This window comes from Hypanus sabinus, unplaced genomic scaffold (assembly GCF_030144855.1).
Source record: "Hypanus sabinus isolate sHypSab1 unplaced genomic scaffold, sHypSab1.hap1 scaffold_233, whole genome shotgun sequence".
In the NCBI taxonomy this organism is placed as follows: domain Eukaryota; kingdom Metazoa; phylum Chordata; class Chondrichthyes; order Myliobatiformes; family Dasyatidae; genus Hypanus; species Hypanus sabinus.
In genome coordinates this window covers 235,074-256,092 of record NW_026780444.1, presented here as the reverse complement: position 1 = coordinate 256,092, position 21,019 = coordinate 235,074, and the positions used below count along the sequence as shown (strand labels likewise).

At 50.3% G+C, this 21,019-nt stretch overlaps 1 protein-coding gene across 3 annotated transcripts in view; it reads left to right on the top strand.

The window, feature by feature from the left end:
* Positions 1-13,586, top strand: part of LOC132387903 (NACHT, LRR and PYD domains-containing protein 3-like) — a 28,801-nt gene extending 15,215 nt beyond the window's left edge. For all 3 annotated transcript variants that reach the window (XM_059960222.1, XM_059960223.1, XM_059960224.1), the window contains 9 exons: positions 14-180; positions 2,798-2,969; positions 3,068-3,133; positions 7,442-9,170; positions 11,450-11,536; positions 11,692-11,862; positions 12,162-12,332; positions 12,488-12,655; positions 12,820-13,586. In XM_059960222.1, the coding sequence (XP_059816205.1) occupies positions 14-180; positions 2,798-2,969; positions 3,068-3,133; positions 7,442-9,170; positions 11,450-11,536; positions 11,692-11,862; positions 12,162-12,332; positions 12,488-12,655; positions 12,820-12,907 (2,819 nt within the window). In that variant the 3' untranslated portion in view covers positions 12,908-13,586. The remainder of the gene's footprint in view (positions 1-13; positions 181-2,797; positions 2,970-3,067; positions 3,134-7,441; positions 9,171-11,449; positions 11,537-11,691; positions 11,863-12,161; positions 12,333-12,487; positions 12,656-12,819) is intronic.
* The last annotated feature ends 7,433 nt before the right edge of the window (positions 13,587-21,019 follow it).

Here is a 21,019-nt window from a genome sequence, read left to right as displayed (position 1 = left end):
TGACCGACTACAGATCTGAACTCCGCCATCTCCGCCTTCCTGTCAAACTGTGACGATCACCAACTGTTTCGGTTGACGAGATTCTACATGGAGCGACTGGAGCAGGCGATTGAGGAGGGCGTGGAGGGAGTCAGCTTCATGTTAATGGGCGAGGATCACTTCACCGGGCAGGAGTATCACGTAAGTGGAAGGGACATACACTGAGTGTATATTCTACTGAATCTATCACAAACCGACAGAACCGGTGTAACGACACCTCTGGGCTGTAAAAATCCTGTAATGCTTGAGGTCAACATCAAGAAAAGAGATTTCATCTGCGAAAAACCCTGAACTTTTATTAACCAACACAACCTTCTCTCCAGTTTTCTGATCACATTCATTTATAGACAGATTAGGATACAGGCAATGATTGACTGGTGAATTTAGTGATGTGACACTTGACGGACATTGCAAGTGGACAGATAACCACTCTACACCACTCATCACATCATGTTCCCAATGTTCGACCTTAATGGCCACTGACCAGTCTGCGTTCTCCTGATGACCCACGGGTTTCCCACAAATCAAATATATAGTGACTTATTTCTCAGCTCATTCTCAGTCTACCTTCAACCCCATTCTCAGTTCAACACTGACTGTCATCTCTCATTTGAACTGCTGACCCTTTTTTTTGATCAATATCCCAACATGCCTCATGGTTCTGTTACCTTCTGTTCCTTGTGACTTCCAATTTGAGTTTGTAATTACCATAGCATATACTGTTAACATGGGAAGTGCAACATTAGAGCCACTGAAAATATTCCAAACATCTACAGCTAACATAGAATTACAAGGAAACAGCTTTCCAATGGTCCTCGTGCTACTGGAGTGCGTTCACCTATTACCACCCAGAATGAATATTAGTGAAGAGCCAGACACCATACTGAACACAACATTCCACGTGAGGCAGCTGATAATTTCTGTCTAAACTTCTTACTCAACATTACCACCGGTCGGCTTTGGTCTGTCACACATACATAATAGTCCTGAGTTTGCTGGCTGCTCCTCACTGCCAGTTTCCAGCTGTTGGCTGTCACTGGAACCCCTCATGGAGCCTGGCAGTGAAGGGTGAAGCTGCTGCGGTTCACCAGGGATTACCCTGGCAAAAATCAACAGTGAACCGGCCATAGTTTCACCTAGTCATAGTCATCAAACCTTACAGTACAGCAACAGGCTCTTCTGCCCACCTAGTCCACACCGACGTATTATCTGCTTAGTCCCATTGATCTGAACTCGGACTGGAGACGTCCAAAACTCCCCCATTGAATGAACTTATCCAAACTGATCTTAAATAATCAACTTGAATGTAGATCGACTAATTAAGATGGCAGCACGCTCCGCGCTCTTCAGCAACCTCTGAGTGAACAGGTTCCCCTTCACTTTGCCTTTCACCTGTCATCATTACCCTATGATCTCTAATTCCAGTCTCACTCAACCTCAGTAATAAATGCATTTTCGCAATGACTCTCTGTATACCTTTTATAAACTTGTATATCTCTTTCACATCTCTCATGGTCCTCCTACACTCTATGGAATAATGTCCTAGCTTATTGACACTTCCTCTATATCTTAGATCCTCAACTCCTGGTAACAATCTGTATTTTATTCTGCATTCGTTCAATCTTATTGATATCCTTTCAGGAGGTAGATGTACACATTGCTTCAATTTAGCCTCTGAAACATCAACTTCGACATAATATCCCAACGTCTGTATTCAATATTTTGATTTATGAAGCCCCATGTCCAAAAAGCTTTACAACGCCATCTACCTTCGATAACACTTTCAAGAAATTTTGGACCTGTATCACTTTGCAGTATCTCATCACACTTCCTACTCTTGTCATTGGTACCAACGTGGACCAAGACCTGCTCATCCTGCCCTTCAGGAAGTTTCAGAGTCGATATGAGATATCACTGACCTTGGTAACAGACCATCCAAAAATCCTGTTCTCGTAAATAGAATCTCCAGTCTATTCTCCTGATCATTGTATTCCCCGTCAGTGCATCTCAGCACTTCTCATCCCTTCCGAGTCACAAAGCCAAACTCAGAGCCAGAGGCATAATCACCGTGGCTTTCCTCTGCTAGGCCATACCCCGAAACAGAAAGCCGTATCCCTGTTACAAAGAGTTTCCTGTAGTGGCTGCCTGTTCCCTTCCCCCTCCTGACAGTCACCCAGTTCCCTGTGTTCCGGGCCTTGTGTACAGCTCCCTCCCTGCATAGCCTGAGTCAGTCTCTCAGCCTCCGGAATGATTCACCCAGCTCCAGCTCCGATTCCTCAGCACTGTCTGTATTAAGCTGCAGCTGGATGAAATTCCTGAAGGTGTAGTTATCGGGGACGCTGAACGTCTCCCTGTCTTGCCGCACCCTGTAGGAAGAGCATCCCACTATCCTGCCTGGCTTTCCCACTGTTCTAACCATGAAAAAGAGAAGGGAAATATTACCCAAGATCAACCCAAGCCTCCGCCTCTCCTCAATGAACCCTCTCTGACACAAAGCATCAATAACCTACTCTATCTCTGGCTCACTCACACTTTGACTGCTTTGCTTAAACATTGCCAAGTGGATAAGTACCCCGCAATCTGTGGCGTTCAGAAAGTCATCATTGGCCATGCTAACTTCTTTTAATTTCTTTTTCCTGCTGCGAACAATTGCTGTCAGTGATTTGCGACGAGCAGAATGTGCTGGGTCTGTCCATGTTCTGGGTAGATTTGAACCCAACCCTCCGTTCCTCAATATATTTCCCATTGTTCATTACAGAGGGTGACTGAGCTCGCGGAGAAGGGAAACCGAGCGGGCGCTTCCAAACAACTCCTGGATCTGGTGATGGAGAGAGGCTCCGGGGCCCGGAAGGTGATGTGGGAATCCTTTGTGAAACTGCACCACCATTTACCGAAGCTGAGCAGAATATTGAATGAAATACGGGAGCGAGGTACGGTGAACAATACACTGTGTGTTACAGATGTAAATGCTGATGAATTTACAGTATTGCACAGAACAGACTTCATGCAGGTTAATCTGTTTGAACAGGTGACGGCCAGTTCGCCTACATGGACACTGAGCGGGGTTTATCTGAAGTGCCCAAACATCTGAAAGGTAAGTGATGGAACGGAAATCTGAAAGTCTGTATTTCACACTGAGAGTCTGAATACGTCTCTGCAGAGGCCTGTTTAGAGACTGTCAGAGTCTGGGAGACAGGTTTTGTTGTTATTTCACACTGAGAGTCTGAATACCTGTCTTTAGAGGCCTGTTTAGAGACGGTCAGAGTCTGGGAGACAGGTTTTGTTGCTGTGGTTGGAGGAGAGGAAGCAATTTGCAGTTGTCATAACACCTTTTCTGTAGGGCCGAATATCTGGAGATTTGACAAAACTGAAGCCGGACCATTCCAATTGGAACATCCAACTCCAGCAAGGGAAATCTCACACCTCTGATCCAAATTGGAGCCGAGATTTGTTGTTATTCCTCCATAAGACCACAAGACAAGGAAGCAGAATTAGGCCATTCAGCCCATCAGTCTGCTCCGCCAATCCATCATGGCTGATTCCCGATTTCGCTCAACACCATACACCTGCCTTCTCGCCATATCCTTTGATGCCCTGACCGATCAGGAACTTCTGCCTTCATTACATCCATGGACTCGGCCTCCACTGCAGTCTGAGGCAGAGCCTTACAGACAGTCATTATTCTCTGGCTCAAAGAGTCATCCTTACCTGTTGTAAAGGATCGCCCCTCAATTTGGATGCCCTGGCCCCTAGTTCTGGATGCACCTACCACAGGAAACATCCTTTCCACATCCACCCTATCTGGTCCTTTCAACATTTTGCAAGTTTAAAAGAGATTCCCTTGCATTCCTTAAAATTCTTCCAATGAGTACTGGCCCAAAGTTGCCAAAACACACCCCATATGTTAACCCCTTCATTCCCGGAATCATCCTCCTGAATCTCCTCGGGACTCTCTCTAATGACCACACATCTTTTCAGAGGTACTGAAAAGCTGTTGACAACACACCTGCAGTGCAGCCTGACTATACAGTCCTGTAAAGGCTCAGCATTTATATTCGATTCTCTTTTTTGCCACCTTTACCACAGACTCGACCTTTAAACTAATCTTCTGTGAGTTTTGCTCGAGGCTCCGATGTCCCTCTGAAGTCGCTCTGCACCTCTGATTCTTGGAACTTCTTCCTATTTAGATAATAGTCCGCTCCTTTCACCAAAATGCATTATCATACATTTCCAACAATGTATTCCATCTGCCACCTTTTAGCCCATTTTTCCAATATGTCTCATGTTGCAATCGCACTACCGACCCCTCCACCTATCTTTGTATCATCCGCAAACTTTGCCACAAATACATACATTCAATCATCTAAATCATTGACAAACAATCTGAAAGTCAGCGGTCCCAATACTGATCCCTGCGGAACACCACCGGTCACTGGCAGCCAACCAGAAAAGGCCCCTTTTATTCCCACTCGCTGTCTGCTGCCTGTCAGCAATTCCACTGCACATACCAGTATCTCTCCTGTGACGCCATAGATTTTTATCTGGTTAAGCAGACTCCTGTGCGGCAGCTTATCAAATGCCTTCTGAAAATCCAAGTAAATGGCATCCACTGACTCCTTTGTCCACCCTGCTTCTTACTTCCAGGGTGAATTCCAACAGAAACCATGCTAACTTATATTGTCATTAGTCTCCAAGTACCTCGAAACCTCAAACTTAATAGGAGACTCCAACTCTGCCCCAATCACTGAAGTTTGGCTAACTGGCCTATAATTTTCCTTCTTTTGCCTTCCTCCCCTCTTAAAGAGTAGAGTGACAGTTGCAATCTTCCAGTCCTCCGGGACCATGCCAGAATAAAGTGATTCTTCAAAGATCATGACCAATCCATCCGTCATCCCTTCAGCAACCTCTCTCAGATCTCAGGGATGCAGTCCATCTGGCCCAGGTGACTTTGCACCTTAAGAGCTTTCAGTATGCCGAGATGTTTTTCTTTTGTAATAGCAATGGCACTCACTCCTACTGCCTGTCACTCGCAGACTGCTAGCGTCTAGAACAGTGAAGATATATGCAGAGTGCACATTCTCCAGTGTTCTAGCATGGACTTTCACCTCCCTTTTAATCTTTATATAACTGAAAAAAAGTGTTTATTATCCTGCTTTATATTATTGGCTTTTCTGCTCTCATATTTCATCTTTTCCCTACTTATAGCTTTTTTATCTATTGTTATCTTGTATGGCCTTTCCTCAGCTTTTATGCAATCCTTAACTTCCTTTGTCACACATGGTTGCCTACACGTGCCACTTTAGAACTTCCTCCGTGGGCCATATCCATCCTGCAACTTGAGACCTATTCCCAGAAGCTTCAGCCATCTCCGCTAGTATCCTTCTCCAATCTACCTGGGAAAGCTTTTCTCTCGTGCCTCTGTAATTCGCTTTATTCCATTGCGATACTGATACTGTAAATTATACTTCTCCTTCTCAAATGGTATTATGAATTCACTCATATTATGATCACTACCTCTTAATGGTTCTTTTACATTAAGCTCCCTCATAAGATCAGGGCTATTACACAACACCCAATCAAAGACAGCCTTTCACTGAGTTGTCTCAAGCACAAGCTGCTCTGAAACGCATTAAATAAATTCCCTCTCTTGCAATCTGATTCCTGACGTTTGTTTGATTTTCTTATTCCCCGTGCACATTGAAGTCCTTCATTACAACTGCGTCATTGGCTTTAACACATGCCTTTTCTAACTCCCTTTGCAATCTCAACCCCACACATTCGCTATTTTCAGGCCAATATAGGCCCATAAAGCTTTTTTTTAACTCTTATAGATTCCTACCTCCACCCACAAAGCTTCAACATTCTCTAACCCTATGACACCTCTTTCTACAGATGTGATTCCACCTCGAACCAGCACAGCCACATCACCAACGCCTATGCCTTCCTGCCTGTCCTTTCGATAAGATGTAAATCTTCTAATGTTAAGCTCCCAGCTATGGTCTTCTTTCAGCCACGACTCAGTGATGCCCACAACATCATACCGACCAATCTCTAATTGCACCAAAAGTTCGTCCACCTTATTCTGAATGTTGCGTGCATTTAAATATAATGCGTTTAGTCCTGCATCTCCACCCTTTTGAATGTTGTCGATGTGGTACAATTTAACAGTTTGCTCCGTCTGTATTTGAACCCAGTCATTGGCTTGTCCACCCTAATATTCATGATAAAACCATCATCTACTTGTAAAACTGCTGGTTCATCCACAGCTTTATCATCTTAGTTCCAGTCCCCCTACCATTTCAGGTTAAAACACCTAACAGCCCCAGTAAATCTGCCCGTAAGAATATTGATCCTTATCGGATTCACGTGCAACCCGTGACTTTTGTACAGGTCCTACCTACCCCGGAAGTGGTCCCAATTATTCAGAAATCTGAATTCCTGCCCCCTGCTCCAAATGCTCAGCCACACATTTCTCTGCCACCTCATTCTATTCCTATTGCCACTGTCGGGTGGTACAGGCAGCAATCCTGAGATCACTACTTTTGAGTTCCTGCTCCTCAGCTTTTTTCCTAACCCCCTGTGTTCTGTTTTCCAGACCTCCTCCCTTTTCCCTTCCTATGTCATGGTTACCAACGTTTGTCACGACTTCTGACTGCTCAACCTCCCTTCTCAGGATATTGTGGACGCGTCCAGAAACATTTCGGACAATGGCACCTGAGAGGCAAAGTACCATCCGTGTCCACAGAATCCCCTGCCTGTCCTCCTGACTTCAGAGTTCCCCATTACCACTGCCATCCTCTTCAGCTTCCTGCTCTTCCGCACATCATCGGGGAATTGCCTGGGTTCATGTACCAGCTCCTCGGAGAATTAGAGACTGTAGACTAGTGCGGGGTGTGTCACATCGTGACTGGCTCAGCCTGGAAAAGGAAACAGAAATTATTTTCCTTTTCTGTGACTCAGCACTGACAGCTTAGGAGTGCCAAGAACATGGGTTCCATTGTGAGAGAAGTAAAAGTCAATAGAACAAGTAAATGCCCCCCTCCCCACTGTTACCCTCTGCGGTGTTGCACAGTTCAGCAGAAGCTGAGCAGTGAAAGCAGTGAAACCACCCGCTCCACACAACACTCTCCTCTCCAGAATCACGTGTGCACTTGGTGCTCGCTGGAATACCGGGGAATCTGCAAACTACCAACAGAGTGGAGAGTGGAGCCTTTAACAGCGGATCTGAATCAGATCAGAAATGTTTCTGGGCCGTCATTCATCTTCAGACACTCTAATCTCTGATCTCCGAATTTCACCCAAACAATGTCTTTCACAAGAATTTTTTTATTTAAAGAAAATATGTTGTATGCTCCATGTACATCAGATCAGGCATTGACAACCTATTTCTGTCCGTCATAAGGTGTTCGAAGGAAACACATGGAGACTCTGCGGGCACAAACTGAAACACTGAGAGTGAACACGATCCTGATGAGGGAGAAGGTGAAGGTTTTCCAGCTGGTTGATCGATACGCTGAGCTCACGGTCATTTCTACTGTTCGAGATCGGACACTGGTGGAACATGAGCTGCTGGCAAGAGGCAGAGACCACGAGGAGTGGAGAGAAAAAGATCTCCGTGGTAAGCTGGAAAAAATCCGGACTGATCAGTTATTCAAGAAGAGCTTTGTTCAAACATTGAAAAGATCTATCTTTAGAAACAAATCGGGGATGTCCGCAGCAGTGGTCGGAGTCCCAGGGATCGGGAAAACAACAATGGTACAAAAGATTGTTTACGACTGGGCCGAGAGGAAGATATACCAACAATTCCAGTTTGTCTTCAGTTTCAAATTCCGGGATTTAAACACCATTAACTGCAGAATAAACCTGAAGGAACTGATTCTGCATCATTATCCCTACTTTGGGAATATCCTGACAGAGGTCTGGAAACACACAGAGGGACTGCTGTTCATATTCGACGGATTGGATGAATTCAAGGACAAAATCAACTTTGTTAATGGTCGGAGAGACACAGAATCACAGTACACAGATCCTGAATTCAAGTGCAAGGTGTCTGATATTGTGTACAGTTTAATCCAGGGCAAGCTGCTCCCAGGGTGTTCAGTGCTGGTGACCACCCGTCCCACTGCGTTACATTTATTGGAAAAGGCGGATATCAGTGTCTGGGCTGAAATCCTGGGATTTGTTGGTGAGGAACGGAAGGAATATTTCATCAGGTATTTTGAAGATCAGACGGTGGCAGAAGCAGTTTTCAAACACGTGAAGGAGAACGAGATCCTGTACACCATGAGCTACAACCCCTCTTACTGCTGGATCCTCGCTCTGGCACTGGGCCCCTTCTTCACACAAAGAGACAGGGACCCGCAGCGAGTTCCCAAGACCATCACCCAACTGTACTCCTACTATATTTACCACATCCTGAAAAACCACGGCCGTGAGATTGAGAACCCCCGTGATGTGTTACTCAGAGTTGGTCAGATGGCCTTCAGAGGAGTGTCCGAGAAGAAGATTGTGTTTACAGGTGGAGATTTGATCAACTACAACCTGCAGCCTTTCCAGTTCCTGTCCGGTTTCCTGATGGAGCTTTTGGAGAGAGAGGATTCTGCCCGGAGCGTGGTGTTCACATTCCCACACCTCACCATCCAAGAGTTTGTAGCTGCAGTCGCACAATTCCTGATTATACATCCCGGGCATATCCTGAAATTCCTCACTGAAGCCCACAACACAACAGATGGGCGATTTGAGGTATTTCTCCGTTTTGTTGCTGGTCTCTCCAATCCAATGACAACTCGGGGCCTGGAGGAGTTTCTGGGTCCATTTTCTCATGAGACAACCTGTCAGGTGATTGACTGGGTGAAGGAGGAGGTTGAACGGCAGAGTGGTAAAAGGAGGCTCCTGAACGCATTGCACTACCTGTTTGAGTCTCAGAATCGTGGACTGGCTCAGGCCGCTCTGGGATCTGTGGAAACACTTTCATTCAGTGGAATGACTCTGACCCCGATTGACTGCGCGGTCCTGTCTCATGTCATCGGACTCTGTGATACAATAAAACAGCTCAACCTGGAGAACTGCCACATTCAGTGTGAAGGAATCCAGCGGCTGGGACCCGGGCTGCACAAGTGCCAGGAGTTGAGGTAACTTGATTTATCTCTCACTCTGAACTGCGAAACTGTTCCATTGTGTTGTTTCAATGTAAAGGAATTTCGCTATAACTGTAGTAAATCAGATTGTGAAGGCTGTGATAAACCCCTAAGGGATCGGTCAGCAGATCCCCAAGGATGGGATGGTTCTGTGGTTCTTTGTGAAGGGATGTTGGAAACTTCAGCAGATCCGTGAACAACGGCCATTGGTTTAATGGTAGTAAATCACAGGAATGGCCGTGTTTCTCGCTGCCTGCGACACGTCCATTGACAATGTTCCTTCTCACTGTGACTGACACCCAGACCGACACTGACTGCAGCAGGTGGGTCAGAGATTCACACCCCCTTCCCGGTGAGGGACAAGGGATTGTCAGCAGACTGTCCCAGTGAGAAGGGGAGAAATACCATTGTGAGATTGTCCTCTCTTGCCCTTCCCCGTGTGTGACTATCATCATCAGTCCACCTGTCTGACTGTGCTCCCTACCAGATACCCAGACCCCATGGGCGCATCTCCACTCCCCATTACGGGCCTCAGTTCAGACAAACCCTTCCCTTTCTGCATCCTTTTATCTTTTGGGATTATATTTTCCCATGAGTATCCTCCTGTGGGTACTCCCATCCCCATCCCCCTTCCTCCTGTGGGACTTCTCCTCCCCAACCCCCTTCCTCCTGTGGGATCTCTCTTCCCCATCCCCCTTCCTCCTGTGGGATCTCTCTTCCCCATCCCCCTTCCTCCTGTGGGATCTCTCTTCCCATCACACTTCCTCCTGTGGGCCCTCTCCTCCCCATCCCCCTTCCTCCTGTGGGACCTCTCCTCCCCATCCCCCTTCCTCCTGTGGGATCTCCCCTCCCCATCCTTCTTCCTCCTGTGGGATCGCTCTTCCCCATCCCCCTTCCTCCTGTGGGATCGCTCGTCCCCGTCCCCCTTCCTCCTGTGGGATCTCTCCTCCCCGTCCCCCTTCCTCCTGTGGGATCTCCCCTCCCCATCCTCCTTCCTCCTGTGGGGTCTCTCGGCCCCGTCCCCCTTCCTCGTGTGGGATCTCCCCTCCCCGTCCCCCTTCCTCCTGTGGGATCTCCCCTCCCCGTCCCCCTTCCCCCTGTGGGGTCTCTCCTCCCCATCCCCCTTCCTCCTGTGGGTACTCCCATCCCCATCCCCCTTCCTCCTGTGGGATCTCTCCTCCCCATCCCCCTTCCTCCTGTGGCTACTCCCATCCCCATCCCCCTTCCTCCTGTGGGATTGCTCGTCCCCGTCCCCCTTCCTCCTGTGGGATCTCTCCTCCCCGTCCCCCTTCCTCCTGTGGGATCTCCCCTCCCCGTCACCCTTCCGCCTGTGGGGTCTCTCGGCCCCGTCCCCCTTCCTCCTGAGGAATCTTCCCTCCCCGTCCCCCTTCCTCCTGTGGGATCTTCCCTCCCCGTCCCCCTTCCTCCTGTGGGATCTCCCCTCCCCGTCCCCCTTCCTCCTGTGGGATCTCCCCTCCCCGTCCCCCTTCCCCCTGTGGGGTCTCTCCTCCCCATCCCCCTTCCTCCTGTGGGTACTCCCATCCCCATCCCCCTTCCTCCTGTGGGATCTCTCCTCCCCATCCCCCTTCCTCCTGTGGCTACTCCCATCCCCATCCCCCTTCCTCCTGTGGGATTGCTCGTCCCCGTCCCCCTTCCTCCTGTGGGATCTCTCCTCCCCGTCCCCCTTCCTCCTGTGGGATCTCCCCTCCCCGTCACCCTTCCGCCTGTGGGGTCTCTCGGCCCCGTCCCCCTTCCTCCTGAGGAATCTTCCCTCCCCGTCCCCCTTCCTCCTGTGGGATCTTCCCTCCCCGTCCCCCTTCCTCCTGTGGGATCTCCCCTCCCCGTCCCCCTTCCCCCTGTGGGGTCTCTCCTCCCCATCCCCCTTCCTCCTGTGGGTACTCCCATCCCCGTCCCCCTTCCCCCTGTGGTGTCTCTCCTCCCCATCCCCCTTCCTCCTGTGGGATCGCTCTTCCCCATCTCATCTTTTTGGACTTTTCCCACGTTCCCCCCCCCCCCCACCTTTTCCGACCCTCTCATGTCAGAAACACTTTCTAACTGTTGGGGAATGAGACAGAATATCTGGAGTTCACAGTGTCTCATCGACAGTCTAAATGACTGACATTCCGTGAATGCCCTGGAGCTGGGCAGTGATGGGAACTCCAATCAGCGATTTACTAAAGGTTTAATGTTTCCTGAAACAGCCAAGTGAGAGAAATACCCTCAGGCCCACGGTTTGGATCACTTTGTTCATCAATTTATCTGTTTGTATTTAGCCTTGGGGGAACTGGACTGGGCGACTCAGGAGTGAAACTGGTGTCTGCGGCTGCGAGGAACCCGGAGTGTAAAATACAGAAACTGGTGTAAGTACCAGACTGTGGGAGTTTGTGTATACAGTCACTGGGTGTCTGACACTGAACAGTAATGTGATCAGTAATTGTGCTACTGATAAACACTGGGGATTTGTACCGTCTCCTGCCTCTCTGTGTCCTTCACCCTCACTCTCTCTGATCTCCAGGCTGAACCGTGTCGGTCTCACAGATTCTGGTGCCGAGGATCTTGCCTCTGCTCTCAGATCAAATCCATCACTGACGGAGCTGGACCTGAGTTATAATAAACTGGGAGATTCAGGAGTGAAACTGGTGTCTGCGGCTCTGAAGAACCCGGAGTGTAAAATACAGAAACTGTGGTAAGCACCAGACAGTGGGAGATTTTGTTTACAGTCACTGGATGACTGACATTTAACATTAGTGTGATCAGTAATTGTGTTACTGATAAACACTGGGGATTTGTACCGTCTCCTGTCTCTCTGTGTCCTTCACCCTCACTCTCTCTCATCTCCAGACTGTGGGAGATTGTGTATACAGTCACTGGGTGTCTGACACTGAACATTAATGTGATCAGTAATTGTGCTACTGATAAACACTGGGGATTTGTACCGTCTCCTGCCTCTCTGTGTCCTTCACCCTCACTCTCTCTGATCTCCAGGCTGAACCGTGTCGGTCTCACAGATTCTGGTGCCGAGGATCTTGCCTCTGCTCTCAGATCAAATCCATCACTGACGGAGCTGGACCTGAGTTATAATAAACTGGGAGATTCAGGAGTGAAACTGGTGTCTGCGGCTCTGAGGAACCCGGAGTGTAAAATACAGAAACTGGTGTAAGTACCAGACTGTGGGAGATTGTGTATACAGTCACTGGGTGTCTGACACTGAACATTAATGTGATCAGTAATTGTGTTACTGATAAACTCTGGGGATTTGTACCGTGTCCTGTCTCTCTGTTTCCTTCACCCTCACTCTCTGTCATCTACAGGCTGGAAAATGTCAGTCTCACTGATTCTGGTGTCGATGATCTCGTCTCCACTCTCAGTGCAAACCCATTACTGATGGATTTGTACCTGGGATCAAACTCGCTGACAGACAGATCTGTCCCCTCTCTCCTCCATCTCATACTGACCCTCCCGAGTCTGGAGTGGATGGGGTAAGTGTTTGTGTTAATGTTCAATGTGATAAAATATCAGCGGCTCCGCGGGTTTTCTGGTGATATTTGTCTGTGAGTGTTGTTGAAACATTAACCCCGGTCCCCTGTTACTGACACTGTTGTGTAATCTGTTTATTTCATCTTTATTCTCCCATCTGTTTCAGGCTGGGGGGGAATCGGTTCAGTGAGACCGGGGAGAAGGAAATGGGCTCACTGCAGGGAGCGAGACCCGGACTGACAGTGCGGATCTGAACATTTGAATGTGTGAACATCCTGGCCCACAGGATGGGGACATTTCGCTGATTTCCCGCTCTCCACTTTAACTCCCCATTCACCTTTAATGTCAGCGCGCTGGGGGTAATTCCCAGCGGTTTTAATGGAATCGGCCCCAGTCTCGAGCTCAGTAACATCGGAAGCGGTCCCGCATTCACGTATTTCCGCCTGTTGTCCAGCGGCGCAGCTTCTGCCCGATGTGCGTGTTCGAGACTCCCCACATGAGACCCCGGGAAATTACACAGACAGGAGGAGCCCGGGGTAGTGGGGGGGGGACCGGGATTCAATCTGGTACACCGGTATCCCGGGGTGGGTGGGATTATCCCAGGAGAGAATCCTTTTGCTCCCTTTGCTGAGGACGGTGCATTCGGCAGTCTGGCCGATATAATGATGTTAAATTGACAAATCCCTCGTCAGTGAACCTGGATCTGCAGCGATCTCAGACACGGCCCTGAAGTGTGATTTTATAATCATCGGTTCCCCGATGCAGAGTGACGGTGAGAAACGGGACAGATTATTCAACCGGTCACTCCTTGTCGCCGGTCAGTTAATTGTGTCTGACTGTGAGTGAGTCGGGAGCAGCTTATTTATTCCCGCACGTCAGCAGCTCACACATTGTTTCATTTACATTTGTCATGATGAAATCAATAAACTGATATAACTTTCTGTCTTGGTGTCGGACTTGAGTCTCATTAGAGGAGAAACAATGACCTCGGGTTACTGCTTCTCTCTGCACCCGGTGAACTGAAATAATGCACGGTAAACGGTAGGGCATTAAGGAATGCAGCAGAACAGAGTGATCTAGGAATAATGGTGCATAGTTCCATGAAGGCGGAATCTCATGTGGATAGGGTGGTGAAGAAAGATTTCGGTATGCTGGCCTTTGTAAATCAGAGCGTTGTGTATAGGAGGTGGGATGTAATGTTAAAATTGCACAAGGTATTGGTGAGGCCAAATTTGGAGCATTCTGTACAGTTCTGGTCACCGAATTTCAACAAAATAGAGAGAGTATAGAGGAGATTTACTAGAATGTTACCTGGGTTTCAGCACCTAAGTTACAAAGAAAGGTTGAACAAGATAGGTCTTTATTCTTCGGAGTGCAGAAGGTTGCGGGGGGACTTGATAGAGTTATTTAAAATTATGAGTGGGATAGATAGAGTTGACGTGGATAGGATTTTTCAATTGAGAGTAGGGGAGATTCAAAAAGGACTTGAGTTGAGAGTTAAAGGGCAAAAGTTTAAGGGTAACACGAGGCAGAATTTAAGGGCACCACGAGGGGGAATTTAAGGGTAACATGAGGGGAATTAAGGGTAACATGAGGGGGAATTTCTTTACTCAGAGAGTGGTAACTGTGTGGAATGAGCTTCCAGTGGAAGTGGTAGAGACAGGTTCGATTTTGTCGTTTAAAAAAAATTGGATAGGTATACGGAAGGGAAAGGAATGGAGGGTTATGGGCTGAGTGCGGGTCAGTGGGACTAGGTGAGAGTAAGCGTTCGGCACGGACTAGAAGGGCCGAGATGGCCTGTTTCCGTGCTGTAATTGTTATACGGTTATAATGGCTCTGAGCTCCTCACGTTGGGACAGCAGCGTCTCAGCTCCAGGCTGAGCGAAGTCGGTCTTGCAGAGTCTGGGTGCCCAGTATCTCACCTCCACCCTACCCCTATCGGACAGTAAAAATCGACTGTAATGTCAGATGTGATTTCATTTAGGTCACGAATACAAAAGGGATGGGGGATGGAATACCGGCGTTGAACACGGGGGAGAAGCTCGCACCACATCTTCCTGTCACACACCCTCCAGGTCGGACCCAGAGTGAATCTCTTCCAGGCCATCCCATAACACACTCCCGGGGTCAGACACAGAGTAAAGCTCCCGCCAGACCGTCCCTTCACACACTCCCAGGGGTTAGACACAGAGTGAAGGTCCCTCCATACTGTCACATCACACACTCCCAGTGTTAGACACAGAGTGATTCTGCCTCCTCTCCGTCCCACTCGCGGGGTCAGACAGAGAGTGATTCTGCCTCCTCTCCGTCCCACTCGCGGGGTCAGACAGAGAGTGAATCTCCCTCCACACCGTCACAACCCATACTCCCGGGGTGAGTCGCAGAGTGAATCTCCCACTTCATCGTTCCACCAGACATTACTGGCGTCAGACACAGAGGGAAGGTCCCAGCACACCGTCCGATCACACACTCCCGTATACAGACACTAAGTAAATCTCCCTCCTCGCCTCCCATCACACACTCCCAGGGTCACAAACAGATTGAATCTCCCTCCCCAATATCCCATCACAGACTCCCAGGGTCAGACATAGAGTGGAGCTGTTCTGAATGAGCTGAAAGAAATCGAGGGAAAACTGCTGCATAAAGTTCGCGGGATACTTTGGAGGTGGTTTGAAAATCTCTTGGACATGTGAGTGAGCGGCTGGTTTAGTGTGAAAGTTTCGTTTGGAGTTTTTCTGCCAGTTTGGACGGGGTCCGTTGACGGCTGCGAACTGCGCAGCTCCCTGCTGTGGCCGCTGGCAACTCGCCAGGAAGCCAGGTCACTCCAAAAACCGGAGACAAACGCCGTTGTTCCCCCACTGACATCGGGACAACCTCCTTCCATATTTATCGTCGTGACTCACGTTCGGTGTAGTCACATCGAAACATCGTTTGAGACGTCTCGACCTCTCACGGCCTGGAAGTTCGGCAGGACTAACGGAGCCTTTCCTGGCGTTGGAATTTCTGGCACTGAGCCAGCAATGTAATGTCGAGTACAAACTTTTCCCGCCAGTTACTCCACTCGCTCCAGCACTTTATAAACAGCACCACCACCGTATCATTCTCGATTGGGACACAGAAGCAACGAGCCAGACCGGTCTACAGGGGGTCGCAGGCCTTTGGGGAGTTATGCAAAGGCGGCTGCCTCTCCAGCCTCGGACAATGCCCTGTTTCGGTCGGTGAAAGTTGAACGCGGGGTGCAATGTATTTTGCGAACTGAAACTACCCTGGAAATGTGCGCGGAGGCTATGGAGGACTTGTCGGGGAGAGATGGTGTTTTGGCCACTGAGAAAGAGTTCGGGAAGGCGGTGTTTTACCTGAGGAATTATGAGTTGGTGCATCGGGCCCTCAGTAGGGGGATCACGGTGGAGAACATCTTTTTACAGATGGAGCTGGTCACAGCTCCCACACAAACTATCGTCCTCGGTCACGTACAGCCTTTCATCCCAACGAGGACCTGCCTCCCACACTGGCCCGCTTGGGGCAAGTGAGGTCAGAAATAACTGCCATCAGGCACAAATTCAGGAGACGCACCCTCCGGACCGTAATCTCTTTCCGGCGACAGATATTCATGAAACTGGAAAAGGAGGACGAGGTTGAGGGCCGGTTTACTGTCCAGTACGGGGGGGTGGGGGGTAGATTATCATGTGTATTGGAGCTCTGAGCGCCCCCGATGCCATGCGTGCGGGGAGGTGGAGCACTTTCAGAGGGACTGTCCTAGCCCCCGAAAACCCAGGGAGTCCACTTCGGGAACTAGTGCCCCAGCTAACTCTGCCCCTGATCCCATTCCTGCTCCTACACCTGTGCCTGCCCCTGCTCCTGCCCTTGCCCCTGTCTCTACCCCTGTCCCTGTTCCTACGTCTGTTCCAGTCTCTGCTCCTGCCCCTGACCCTGTCTCTACCCCTGTCCCTATTCCTACGTCTGTTCCAGTCTCTGCTCCTGCCCCTGACCCTGTCTCTACCCCTGTCCCTGTTCCTACGTCTGTTCCAGTCTCTGCTCCTGCCCCTGACCCTGTCTCTACCCCTGTCCCTATTCCTACGTCTGTTCCAGTCTCTGCTCCTGCCCCTGACCCTGTCTCTACCCCTGTCCCTGTTCCTACGTCTGTTCCAGTCTCTGCTCCTGCCTCTGACCCTGTCTCTACCCCTGTCCCTGTTCCTACGTCTGTTCCAGTCTCTGCTCCTACCCCTGTGGTTCAGGCGGGTGTTCCTGAGGCTACGTGCAGGGAGGTTCAGGCGATGGACGGGGTGGAGCCTGCGCTGGGAAAGAAAGTGAGAAAGAAATCCAAACACATGAAGAAGTCGGCCCCCGAGACCGCAGAGCTCACGCCCATTTGCCCTGAAGTGGAGCGGGAGGCTCGCGGAAGTGTACAGTCGGGCGGGGTGATGGAAGCGGAGAGTAACGCTCCATCGATGAATCCCGCACCTGTGTGCTCCTCCGGCTTGAAGAGGAGAAGGGAATGTTCCCCCCAGAGGGCAGAGAATGTAGATGAGGGGGAGTCCCAGAAAGGGGTCGGAATCTGGGTGGAAGTTGTGTCTAACCCTGAATCTCCAGATGTAGCCACCAGTCCTGTGGTCGGTCGTGTGGTTGTGCAGGAAGTTAGTGCTGGGCCTGTTTGCACAACTAAAACAGACCTGGAGCCCTCTACCCAGGACTTAGCAGTAAGCGCCTCCCTGGAGGCAAGTGTATTAAACAGTATGAGCGGAGAGGAGACCAGGCTCTCTCACTGTCAGCATCCGGCTGCCGGTGAATCCCTTGAATCAGAGGTGCTGGGGTCCCCCTCATACTTGTCTCCTGGGGAGGGTGATATACTCTGCATCCCGACCCCATCAACTAATGGCCTGCAGGGAGTCCCTGGGGATTTTCCCTCCATCGTCGTAGCTGTGGATAAGACTGATGCGACGGTGGAGCGGGAAGGTTTGAGGGAGGTACCCGCTGCGCAGTGTTGGTCACAGGTGCAGCCGTCTGTTCGAACACATGAGGAGGAAGATGGAGGATCTGTCTGCAGTGAGGGGTTTGGAGGGAGATTCTATTGATAGCGAGACAATGGACATCCTCACCCCTCCTGAGAAATCCCCATTGATACCTGTGGAGGAGATCAGAGAGTTTATTCACTCTTCTGTGGGTGCAAAGCATCGGCTTAAACTAGCCTCGCTTTGCTGGTCTAGCATGCCGAGGCTGGTGAAGTCCCTGAGTGTCATCCTCAGACGGAAGGGGAACGGGAAGAGGAATGCTCTGTCAGGATGACCTGGCGAGGGACATCAGAGTGGGAAGCAGCCTTGCTCCTTCGGGAGACGGTGGGTCACAGGGTAGCGATGGTAGCAGTCAGGCCCCGAAAGCAAGGAATATTATTGGTTTTCTTCGGGATAGTGCGGCTGAGGGCGCCATCGCTCTCAGCGGGAAGGGTAATGGTGCTGAGGCCTTGTAAACTCCCAACATGACGCTCACTCCAGCTGGTCTAAATTTTAATGGTAGCAATGGTTCTCTCCGCAGATAAAACAATCTCTCAGTCCTCAGGGATGGGTGATATGCGGTGAATTTCCTGTAGGGAACCCATACCACCCCGGGGGACGAGTCTGCTTGGCTCCTGCAGCGACAAGGAGGGGTCTACGTGAGCCTCCTCAGCTCCAACTCTAGCGGGGTGGCGATCCTGTTGGCCTCGACCTTCCAGCCGGAAATGGTAAAAGCTCAGGATGTCGAGCCCGGCCGCCTGCCCCATCTGGCTGTGCGCCTGGATGGTGAACCTCTGCATTTCATCAACGTGTATGCCCTGAGGGGCGGGGTGATGCAGACGCGCCTATTCCCTATTCCGTCAGCTGTCCACTCTACTGAGCTCCATGGGTCCTGGGGGTGGGGACTTCAAATGTACCTTCGAGGTGGGGAACCTCTGCAGTCTCCAGCGCGAGGCAGCGGCGGCAACGAAGCTAACGGAGTTAGTCGGCTCCTTTGTTTTGGTGGATGCCTGGCGGGATCTACATCCTGACTCTGGAGCCTTCTGGAGAAGATCTAGAGGGAGAGATTCCCGAATAGATCGCCTCTATGGCTCTCAAGCGTCCAGCTCCCCCGCGACGGCAACCTGCATGTGACAAATGTCTCCTCGAACCATCACCTTGTGCGGATGGAATTTGCTCCTCTGCACTCTGAAGTGGCGTTGCCCTGCGGAGTGAAAGGTCCCGAGTTCGAATCCAGCCGGCTCCCTTGCACCCTCGTAAAAGTCAAACTGGAGAATGCTACATGATGAGCAATCACCAGAAAGATCGGTGCAGAAAGCTTGTCATGACGGCGCCCAGGGCCCTCTTCCTCTTCTACTCTGAGGTGCGATCACTGTAAGAACCAGAGGACAGCCTGGAGGGTAATTGTTATTTTTACGGGAGTACACTAGTGGGTCGGGAGACTGAGCGGCTTGAGAGAGCGTTACGACCTAGAGTACCGTCTTGGTCCGACAGCTGGAGACCAACGGCTGTGGCAGGAATACCAGGAGGAAAAGGACGCACTAAGGAATCTGCAGCTTCAGCAGTCCCGAGGTGCATATGTGAGGTCGCGGATCCAAAAGCTGCAAGACCCGGTGCAGGTCTTGTTCCGAGCGTTCTAGATCGCCTGGAGGGCAAGACGAGGATATTTGTTTTTATGTCGGGAGTACACCAGTGGGTCGACAAAGAGGCGGCGCTCTGAGGTTGGGCGGTTTGAGAGAGCATTGCTTGACCTGGTATATCGGAGGGGGCGTGACTGTCACGTGACACCACTGCCCACTACCCGGTCGGAAGGCACGTCACCTGCCAATCAAGGTTTGACCCCTCCTCGCCCATCGATGCACTGTTACGGACCCGCAGGTTTCGTTCACTGTGGACTGTCACTTTAACAGAGCGCTTCAGTGAGGCAGGACTATGATGTTGTTCACTGACCGACTCGCAGCTTGTTTACCTTTAAAACAAGGACGCAGACAGTCACAGTCAGGAGTCGGAAGAAGACAGAGAGAGAGAGGAGCGAACCTGGAGAAGGCAGCAGTTCCAGTTTGTCGAGGCTGGGGATTTGGAACTCTGCTACACCCACAAGGGTGGGGTGATCATCGATCCGGAGCACATCGGATGTGTGGCTGTCACTCCGTATAATCCAAAGGAGTGGATCTGGGAATGTCCTGTGGGGCCTCTCGAAGTTACCCCCTGCCTGGGTGTGTGATGTGGGAACCCCTTGAAGACGGCATCCCTGTGACAGATCACTCTGGTGGTAATTCGTGTGTGGATTTGGAACGACTCGACGGAGGATCTTCCACCACTGATGTTTATTAATTACCACCTTGGAACCCGTGGAATTCGGCGTAATTGCCTTCTCTCTGCGTTTTACCCTGGGTTACAAATATCTCTCTCCCATCTTATATTCCGTGGATGAACTGAACTTCCATGCTTTCTCATGTCAAGACTCTAAACCTTGTTCCGCCGAGCTCAATAGTTTGGGAGTTATATTTACACACACCTACACATAACACTGTTAACTTCTGTTAATCTTGGTTAAGTTGCTATATTATCAGTAGAAACTAATAAAGATAGTGGTTTTAACATCCGGGCGGGCGCTCCAGTGACCACTGCCGATGGTGCCGCTGAGCTGGGGGCTCCCTGGACTCTAAACGGGACTCACTGGGTTTGCGGCCACCGCGCCTACCCGTGTCACCCGCGAGCTGGTCCGGTTGTTGGTTTCCAACATATGTGCTGCCCTTCATCCACCCCCTGAACGATCTGGGCACACAGCGGCCACCGGGACAAGAGGGCCATTACGGAGACGGAGAGGTTCTGGATGATAGCCTCTCCCAGATACGGCACGGCCCGATTGCCCCGTGAGGTGATCCAGATGACCAGTGTGCTGGAGACGCCGGCTGACGGAACGGCAGTGGCACTGCAACACACCGAAGATGCCCTCGCCCGAACGGCGGCAGAGCTGGCGGCTGTCAGGATGGTCGCACTGCAGAATCGATGGGCCCCGGATCACCTACTGGCGGCTGATGGTGGTACCTGTACACTGATTGGGAAAGGGCGCTACATGTTTATCCCTGACGAGTCGACTAACATCACCCACTTGGGTGCTCACATTCGGGACTCGGTGGCTAACATTCAAAAATCGAGGGACCAGCTCCTCCAACACGACACCTCATGGGGAAACTGGTGGCCGTTTGGATCCCTGGGCAACTGTCACCCACTGGTCGTTTGCACTCATTCTCGTTATCATCGCTGTGTGTATGTCATGCTTTGCTTGCCAAACTATTCAGAGCACGTCTGTCTTTCTTTAGTTCTGTACAGTCACATACAGCGTTAACCTTAGAAATCGTTAAGTGTAAGACT